General features: G+C 41.3%; 1 protein-coding gene across 1 annotated transcript; it reads right to left on the bottom strand.

Moving 5' to 3' along the window:
• Window positions 1-4776: 4776 nt before the first annotated feature.
• Window positions 4777-9369, bottom strand: LOC123315185 (toll-like receptor 6). Its single transcript, XM_044900781.1, has one exon. The coding sequence runs from the start codon at window positions 9103-9105 to the stop codon at window positions 5116-5118; it is 3990 nt and encodes a 1329-aa protein (XP_044756716.1). The 5' UTR covers window positions 9106-9369; the 3' UTR covers window positions 4777-5115.
• Between the last annotated feature and the right edge of the window lie 1074 nt (window positions 9370-10443).

The raw sequence follows: 10443 nt of genomic DNA on the forward strand, positions 1-10443 counted from the left end.
ACGCTCGAAATCGTCAGACATGATAATGGTAGATAATGTCAGTCATTAATTCCGAGTTAATAAACTGTTGAAAACAGAATATAGAGTTACACGAAGGCATTTCGAGCGCTGCCGCGGGCTAAAATGAGGTAATTGCCGAGACCTACGAGAAATGGCAATCGTGGCGTTCTTCGAGATCAAAGCTGAAGAATTCATTCATCACGTCGCATCTCAAGATGGGGTCTGGGAGAGAAGCGAAAAAAACCGTTGATTAAATCGAAAATATGATTTTTGTAACCTTGAGATTTCTGCGTGTCGAAAAGTACGTAGACGTTTGCGAAATGGAAGAATTCTTTGGAAATTTTGCCCTCATTAGACTTATCTTCAACTAAAGGTTCAGGAATTTCTCCAACGAACATGCCAGAGTGCGGAAACAAAATGATTCATGTTGATGTCTTGCTTCTCTTTCGAAAAAATCATCCTAGATGTGAAAGTGATACATATTCTGAAAGAGCAACTCTTATAGTAGGTAATGAATCTCGAAGTTTCACTGATTATTATCACAGCTCGGTGCAACCGTTCGGTTTTGACGATCTTTTTGGGAATTTTTCGAAGGTCGCCTTTCGAGTCGCGTATCTTTCAGAAAAATCATCACAGATCGGAAAATTATGCACATTCCGAAGAAGCAACTCTTCTAATATAAAATCTGAGAATCACAGTGATCTCGAAGCAACCGTTCGATCTTGACGAATTTTTAACTGACCCCATCTTTTTGGGAATTTTTCGAAGGTCCCTTTAGAGTGAATTATCTTCCAGAAAAATTATCACAGATCGGAAAATTATGCACATTCCGAAGAAGCAACTCTTCTAATATAAAATCTGAGAATCACAGTGATCTCGAAGCAACCGTTCGATCTTGACGAATTTTTAACTGACCCCATCTTTTTGGGAATTTTTCGAAGGTCCCTTTAGAGTGTATTATCTTCCAGAAAAATTATCGCAGATCGGAGAGTGATACACATTCCGAAGAAGCAACTCTTCTAGTTTAAAATCTGAGAACCACAGCGATCCCGAAGCAACCGTTCGGTCTTGACGAATTTTTAACTGACCTCACATTTTTCGAAGGACACTTTTTCAACTCTTTTAGTAATAAATCTTCAAATTTCATCGAGCTCGTTGCAGTGGTGGTTCCAGAGGGAGTTTGGAATATTTTTATAGAAAACCCATCATATTACTCCTCCCTCAAAAATTCTTTTTTAAATTGTGGACTCCTATTACACTCCAGTGCACTTCTATTAGAAATAACTATTCATAAACGTCAACTTCCACAAATGATGAATCCAAATATAACTACAAGTCATCGATATGTTGTTACCAAGACCGAAATATGGCCCTAGCGGTCCAACCTATCAATTTATGACCCCACCAACCGAATATCCGGTCACAATATGGAATTACGTAATAAATGCAATACACTTGTAGGCTCCCCCTGATATTGGCAATGTGATAAATAATGAAACCACCTATTTCGTTGGAACCCCACACTCTTGGGAAGCATAACACCCAGCCAATCTTTATTCAAACAAATGGCCTTTCCACCTAATTCGGTGAAAGGGACCGTGTTTTGGATATTTTATATATTTAAGAACATGGAAAATGAATCTGGAGAGGGGGAGCTCGTCTTTAGGGTACTCTACAGAAGACTGCAGATTTGAAACGTTAGAAGTAATGGGTTTTCTTCGATGCTAACGGTAACTAAGCACTCAAAAAAATTCCCCTTGATATGACACCTCCTACAGTCACTCCAGTAGCACATTGCAATACATCAGTCATCGTAAAACTCGAAATAATACTTTTGTAACCCTATTCCATAACCCAGAGTCTAGACCTTCACGCAAAGTGACCGTCAGGACAATAAAACGCTACAAAACAACAATGCAACCATCCCTGCTTCCATTCGATCTCAAACCTCAAGAACATCTTCGTGAAAAGCCCCGATTCTTGGTCTGGAAGCCAATAAAACTATCAGTATTCCCTTGGATTCGATATGGTACGAAGATTGGATATCCGTAACTCGAAAACCATTGTACACAATGTCCCGGTCAGAGCGATGATTCTCTGCCCGCAAAACTTAATGAATGCACCAGTTAAATTTTTTTATTGGGGGCTGTAAAGTCCCTTCATGCCTTGTTAACGTTTTCAGAAAGTCAGCGTTGACAAATTCGAGACATCTTCGAGAAGTGTAAAAGTTCCGATATTGTTTGGCTTGGCCAAGTTGGGAAGTTTATAATTACGCATCTGTGTCTTGTAACTGTTGGTGGTTTAGCCGATGTTTCAAAGTTTGAACGTGGAAGGTCTTCGAGTTAATACATCATTGATCGACGATAAAAGGCAGAACTTTTCATTCGATAGTGCTTTTTGGAGTGCGTTCAAAAAATTTACTATGAAATTTTTATGCTTGATAATCTATGAGAGAAGTAGGTATTCACATAGCTTGTATACTGTGTCATTTCCAGGTCACTATAATGAGCTTTCCTATACTAAATTTCGTGAAAAGAAAGGGTAGATTGATATTTAAGGGAATTCAGCACTGAGTACCCGAATATACAGGGTGAGTCTTTGACTCGCAAAAATATTTTAACAGTAGATTCTTGGGTTCGAAACAAACACTTTTTTCCTTTACCATTTTTTCCGAATCAGCTCAGTTTAAAACATACAGGCTGTTAAAAAACCATAAAAAATATTATTTTTAGTTTTTATCGAATTGAATTAATTTCGGAATATAGTTTTTCATTTCTCATTATGACGCCAAATACCAAAAATTCAAAGAACCCAACTCTTGAAACTAAGTTGGACTCAACCTATATAAAGCTTCACAAACCCTTCAACGTTATGTTAATGTTTCTTATAAAAGAGGTATGAAAGAGAAGAAGAATTTTAATTATTCAATGAAAAAGGGACCTTCACACAAAGCAACATAAACACCTGGCTGCCTATTCCATCTTTAGTTCCTCTGCGTATTCAGTTCACGTTTTTCCTGGTGTTCATGTCTAATGATATACAGAAAAGTATCAGGAAAGGTTCAGAATTAGCAAATGAAATAAATAATGGAATTTCAGGGAGAAAAATGAATTCTTCATAAAATATTCAAATTCTTTTGGCCTAAAATGACATCAACTTTATAAAATATAAAATTTTATCTCCCTGAAAACTACGTCCCATCAAAATTAATTGCCTATTGGCAATTTTCAACTTCTGAACAAGATATTGAAAGCAAACAAAGATAAGTAGGTACTCAAACTACACATCCAACAAATTTATATATCCCATTTTTTTTATTCTTCATTTGAGATCTTCTACAAGATGTGACCTTCTTTATGAGTTTGTTTCCATTGAAACACCTCGATACATCCTGCAATCATCCCATTGTCCATTGTGAACTGAAAGACGAATCAAGTAAAATGCTAATTTAATAGTTATCGGGTATGCTACGTACACGTATAGACAGTTGTTTTTTATCTTCGCAGTTCTCCTTAACATCGATCTCACGTATTAACCAAATCCGAATTTAGACATATAACTGCCAGTTCTTCATGCTCATAATACCTAGAAATAGACTTGTAGCTGCGTTCCCAGAAATGAAGACGTGGTATTGACACAGAACCTTGGCAGTTGTTCAACAATTTCGATTCGAATCTCTGTCGTAAAATTGAATCTCTCCAGATAGCTATCGGTAAAATTCGATATTGTTTGGGGGGGAGCAGAGTTTGTAGATTTCATCTTGGAGATTTTTTATTTATCCTGAGGGTACTTGTATGCTTTCTGTTTCCTACAGCTAATACTTGAATGAGACGATTTATTATGGAGGTTGATGGGCTTGAAGAGCTAAGAAAAAAAAATTATTGAACATTCGTATACCAGTTTCAAGGTTTCACTACATTTTCTGAATAAACGAGAAGCAGCGTGAGATTCCTGAAGAGGTTATGAATCTTTTTTGCGTACGATTTCGAAGATTTTTATCGAAAAAACCAAACCAATTCACCGGAAACATACATTGGCCAATCATTCAACAAGAAACCCATCAACAAGCATAATATTTGGGTTAGTTTATCTCGAAACATTCAACTTTCATCGATTCCAGGAACGTCCTACATTACTCAACTAACACAAACACTCCTTGTGTTAGAAAGTCCAAATTTTAAAATTCACAATACGTCTTGCACAAAAAGGTCCGTTCGTTTCCTCTTCGAGACAGGTACAAGCATAACTCGCCGAAACTTGGGATTTAACCTATTTCAGAGCTGACTTTCTAATGGTCTTAAAATTCCGATTTTTTTCGGTGGTACCAGGTAGCTGATCACCTTGTGTGGCGAAGAAATAGATGGGTTTAGAGTGAATGAATCGTCCATTAGATACGTTCACGATGGTTATTAGGAGATTGGTCTATTGGTTGGTCCCTTTTGAAAGATCAACGTTGTTTTTCTACTCAGACTTGAAATTCTGTTAGGAGAAGTGTGAAATTTGCAGAATGCTTTTGTATATTGTTGTATTTTGACAGAAGAGGATGTTGTCATTTGACGTAAATTTGTGTATATTGTTGAATGATATTTATCTTTTTTGGATGTTTTTCTGCTTTCTTGAAATTATTGTTTATTGAAGATTTATGAAACCTTTGAAGGAATGATTAAAGTGCATTTGAACTTCCAATACTTACTTACTACTCACTAGTTGTTTTCAGCCAAATGGCTCGGAACTTTTGGGGTTTGAGAGATATTGTTGTGCAATGAAAAGAATAAATATGTAAAAATTCATTTTAATCATATAATATTCAGAGTATATTTACAAATAAACAGTCTTTGTTTAAAATTCAATCATTCGCTTTATAATTTTATATACAAAACCTTAATAATAATGACTTCAAGCTTTTCGATATTCCTCGAGGTTATATTACAAATAAATAATATCCATATATTTACAAAATATATACAATAATTTAGTACATTGGTTTTTAGACCTAGAAACATTCAAAATTGGAAAAAAGATATTTACGTATTCAAAAAGGTCCAATATAGTTAATAATAATATATTATTAAGTTAAACAGCCTTTCGTCAATTGGTTAACTCACTAGGTTTTTTTCATACGAAATAAGTCCTTGTGTGGGGTGTAGTTTCTGGTATCGTTGAATAAACATGTTGGGGCACATCTTGTCTGACTGGGTATTGGGTATATTGAGGAGGTCTACCGTCTATGGAGACGTAACTGTGGTTTAACTGGTCTGAACCATAGTGTTGACTGCTGGTACTGGATCCAGCTTCGTCTTCAGTACTCCTGGCAGATTCCCCAGACACGTAGGTACTCTGGGTTGGTGTTGGAGTCAAATTGGGAGCATGATGCACGCCCGGCATCGCTGAGTACTTGTACCACGAGTCCAAGGCAGTTGGAGTAGGTGTGTACCTTGGGTTTGGCTTGCATCTGATCTCCAAGGGTTTCTTGTTCCTCTTCGGTAACCTATTATTGATGACGTCGGGGATTGCGTACCTTAGTTTATCCCAGAATCTCCTTTCACCCCATCTGGTGACGGTGCAGGCCCTCAGAAGGGCCCTCAGCTCTGGGTCCATGGGTTCCAAGGGATCGTCACTGAGGACGCAGATCAACTTGTGCCTGGTGGCGTGCAAGGCTCCTTGGAGTGCCGCCCTGAATTCTGGCTTGGACCATTCGTTGCAAATCAGAGCGGGGGAGACTATGAGGATGACGCGTCTGGAAGCATCGGCGGCGCTAACCATCGCATCTGCCAAGTATGAGGCACCACCCATGAGATGCAAATCTCGATAATGGAGACATAACGTGTGGCCCAGATGTTCCAGCTCGGCGGCTATGATCCTGCCAGCCAATTCCTCGTCTTTATGGCTGTAAATCATGTAGCAATCGTAGAGTCTGTCTGAATCGTCGTTGGCGTCGTGAATGGATGAAGCGTCTTGAAACACGCGGATGCCGTACTTGGAATGGATCCACAGACGGACGTCTTGCCTAAACGCGAACAGGACGGCCGAGAAGAGACAGACAAGGAGGACGGCCGCGAGGGTAGCTGCTAACAACGGGAAATATCCACCGCCTAACAGCTGATTGTTCTTAACCACTTCTTGCACGACGGAAGTTGCAGCGGCGTTCGCTATATTCTCGCAAGTAGCCATAACGTCAGCGACTGTTCTTGTATCACCCGGTTCCGCACATATCATTTCTGAGGGGTTGGCGCCCGATTCCCGAAGCCAGGCCTGGAGTGGCGCCAGGGAACTGCAATCGCACGACCACTTGTTGCCGGCTAGGGACACCCGGGGTCTGATCCCCGCGTCCTCCACCTGGGGGAGGATCCACGGGGAGAAATCCACGATTCTATTCTCGTCCAATTTCAGAACTTCCAACGTGTGCATGCTCTGGAACGTCTTGTTATCCACGCTGGCGATCTTGTTGTGATCCAGGTACAGCTCGTTGAGTCTCTCCAACGGTTGAAACTCGAAGCCTCGCAGCTCCTCCAAATTGTTATTCTCCATGTGTAGCACCTTGAGGGAACCGACGCCGTTGAAGGTCTGATTGTGTACGGACTTGACGTTGCTGTTGTTCAAGAACAACACCTCGAGCTTCTTCTTGCCGATGAATACGTGATTGCCGAGCTCGCCCAAGTCGTTGCCGTCCAGGTATATCTCAGTGGCGTCCATGGGAATGTTCTGGGGCACTTCCGTGTAACCGGCGTTGTGGCAGTCCACGATGTTGGACGTCCACGTTTCGTCGTGGTAGCACGTACAGTTCGTCGGGCACGTCATCTCGCAATCGCAAGCGTCGAAATCGCAACAGTGACAGAGCGCGAAACAGTGAGACTCGTAGGGGCACAAAAACTGGGACGGTTTGAGGTCGAGCAGAGGCTGCGGTGGGCCGCCTCTGGTATGCACCAATTCGCACGTGACCGCGTCCAGATCGAGCACTTGGGGATACTGCCGCGAGTTGCTCATGTGATTAATCCTGAGCAACCAGTCCATCTTACAATCGCACTTGAACGGATTACCGCCGATGTAAAACTGAGGAACGTCTATATCGTCACTTAAAGGTCCAAGACTCAACGCGGACAAGTCCAAAGTTTCCAAATCGTTACCGTAAAGCACGACCTTCTCCAAACGTTCGTTCCGCATAAAAGTCCCAGGTTCCACGCTTTTTATCTTGTTATTGTTCAAGAACAAAGTTTCAACCCTCTCCGGTATCGAATTCTGTTTAATCTCGCTGATAACGTTGAAACTCACGTCCAGCATCTTGATCTTGAGCGTGTTTCGCACTTCGTAATAGTTGGACAGTTCGGAAATTTCATTGTCATGCATGTCGAGCCATTCTAAACTCACCGGCAGATGGCTGTAGTCGAAGATGGCGAGATTGTTGGACGACACGTTCAACCACATCAAACTCTGGAGGTTCGTGAATACCCCTTTAATGTCCGTCAACTCGTTGTCGTCCATCCTGATGGCCTTCAGGGTTGGATTACTCGCGAAAGCACTCTGTTCCACGTATCTTATCCTGTTAGACGCAAGATTCAACACTGATAACGAGGGTAGTGTGGAAAAAGCGTCCCTGGATATATTCACTATTTGATTATCCACTAATCGAAGACCGTACAAAATATCAAGTCCTTCAAACGACGAATTCGTAACCGTATCGATCCTGTTCTTCCCCAAATCCAGGGTTCTCAAGAACCTCAACTTCCCGATACCTTCAGGTACAGCCCCTAACAAGTTACCGTTGAGACCTAAGTCTTGGAGATTGGTGAGATTCTCGAAGGCCTGGGGGTGGATGAACTTGATTCTGTTAGAATCGATGAGGAGGTTGTTCATCGCGTAAACGCCAGCGAAATGGAAGGCTTCAATGTAGGAAATCCTGTTGTTGGACAGGGTGAGAGTGTGGAGGTTCTTGAGTTCTGAGAAGGCGTACTCGGCGATGTTTTCGATGCTGTTATGGGCCAAATTCAAGATTTGCAGGGTGTACAAGTCGTGGAACAGATTGGAATCGATCTTGGTCAGACGGTTGTGGGATAAATTGAGCACGACTAAACGCACCAAGCCGGTGAAAGTGTCTCTGTTCACTGAGTTACTGGAAAGGTCGTTTACGGATAGATCGAGGACTTGAAGTTGATCGAGGCCTTCTAGGAGACCCGGGGCTAACACTCTCAAACTATTATTGTGCAGATAGAGATGGGTGAGGAGTCTAGAAGCGCGGAACAGTTCGGGCGGAAGTTCAACAAGGGAATTACTCGACATGTTAAGGGTAGTCAGCGATATGAGTCCAACGAAGGCGCGATCGCCGAGCGTCGAAACGACGTTATCTTGGAGATACAGAGTTTGCAGCATCCTCAATCCGGATAGACCGTTTTCCGGCAGCACTATGATATCGTTATGCGACAGATCCAACACTTCCAAACCGCCAGCGCAAGCCTTTCCAGGGGCCAGGGGTCCGTTACCCCAGTCGGAGAAACCGAGAGTCGTAACTTCCTGAAGTTTGTTATGGGACAAATTCAGCTGAGCCAGGCTGTACAAAGGGCAGAAAGCCTCGTCGGGGGTGTTCCATATGTTGTTATCCGATAAGTCCAAACTTCGCAGCTCGCTCATCCCTCTAAAACTCTCCCTGTGTAAATCCAAAGTCATGGCGGACCAGTCGGAGTTGTGCGAACGGATGGAGAGACGTTTGAGGTGCCTCATCGAGGATAAAGCGTTGGCTGGTACGTTCCTTATCTTGCAGTATTCGATCTTCAAGTCCCTCAGTTTCCGGAAGTTGGATAAGAAGTTTCCGTACTTGCTAGGTTCCAGGGAACTTTCGAAGAATAAGACGTCGCTGCATTCCAGTTTGAGCACCGTGACGTGGTCGCTCTGACTCTGGGATATGTTCCCCAGGACACTCTCAGCGTTCCCAATCGTTCTTATCTGACATACCAGTACGGGTTCTTCGTCACCATCATCGCCAACAGGTTCCATCAGCCATTCACAGCCCCTGGGAGTCGATTCGATGCTGGTCAAAGCTCGGGAATGCACGAAACCGAACAGGAAAACACTTAAAACTAATTGGAACATGGTTAAAATCCTTGAGGAGAACATTTCACAACGATTCTTCGTTTAACATCACAGACGTAAAGTTTGGGTCAACAGACGACGAAACAATGCGCGTTCAAGAGGTAGGGGCGCGTGCTAACATCTCTACCTGGAGAGTGCTACGGCAGAACTGAAAGCTTGGAGTCCGGAGCGTCGGAGCTTGAAAGGACCGACGCTTTGCTCCGCCCAGACGTCCCCACCATAGGTCCTGTAACAGGATTCCAGATGGTATGTTGGGCTGTGAATGGCGGGAATCACGTGGTTCGAAGGATTTTAGCAATGTGCCAACAGTTCAATTCCGATTCTACTTTTGTATTCGCTCGTTTGTCGCCATTTTTCATCGGGTAATGTTGTGGGAAAGATGCTCGAGTGAGGGAGGTGAGATGCTGAAAATTTGCCAAGATGATTGGACTTGAAAATACCGAAATTCGTGTGAATAATTGTTGGAAATTGGGCAAAAATTCGTGTGAATTCGAAAATTTATAAACTGATAATTCCTTAGCAATTAAAACATTTTCATATTCTTGTAAAAGGAATAGTTGCCAAAAAGTGCAGTGAAAAAATATCTTGTTTTGGAACTTTCTCTCGGAAAACGAGAAATATCAGGATCATTACAAATCCTTCAGGAATACTTACAGCCAGTTCCATAATCAGAAGATCCTTTTACATTAAAGCTTGTCTTAGTCCTTCTTATATAAGCTGAAACTAAGGAAAGCTCTAAAATTATATCATTGACTATTATTATTGATAGGTACTCAAAGTTTATACCTCTAAGTATAAATGTTCAATAGTTCAATTGTAAGTTGTGAATATTTTGATTATAGTAAGTTGTAAATTATGAATTAAGATTAAATAACCCTCAAAAATATCAATAACTAAGCTAAAAGCACTGTTCGGTTTTCAACTCGATTAACTGAGATTTCGAAGAAATTGGTGGAAAACTTCATTGGACTTCACTTGTGAATGTTCTTCAAGCATAGGTGTGGAGATGAGTACGAAATTCACCCAAAATTTTCATAAAAGATCATCAACAGAATAAAAACAACGATAAAAACGATTTCAGGATTTCAGTTAAAAAGATATGATGGAATAAATTTAGTTTTTAGTGAACATAAAAATTGATTTTTCCTCATTGTTCATGTGATGGTGAGTTTGGAATATATCTCTGACACTCTGTGTCAGAGCTGATTTCTATTCATTAAGGTGAAACCAACCTTTCCTCATACGTTGATGAATTGAAATTATAGGTACTTATTTAATGAAGAGAAAAATAGAAAATTGCCTTCATGTAGGATAGGACAGAAGTTGTTAGTTTAGTATATTGACGTCTTTATGGTAGGTAGG

This window comes from Coccinella septempunctata, chromosome 6 (assembly GCF_907165205.1).
Source record: "Coccinella septempunctata chromosome 6, icCocSept1.1, whole genome shotgun sequence".
Classification (NCBI taxonomy): domain Eukaryota; kingdom Metazoa; phylum Arthropoda; class Insecta; order Coleoptera; family Coccinellidae; genus Coccinella; species Coccinella septempunctata.

Excerpts from the sequence above, each read along its gene's own strand:
- LOC123315185 (XM_044900781.1), bottom strand. The coding sequence starts at position 9,105 with ATGTTCTCCTCAAGGATTTTAACCATGTTCCAATTAGTTTTAAGTGTT.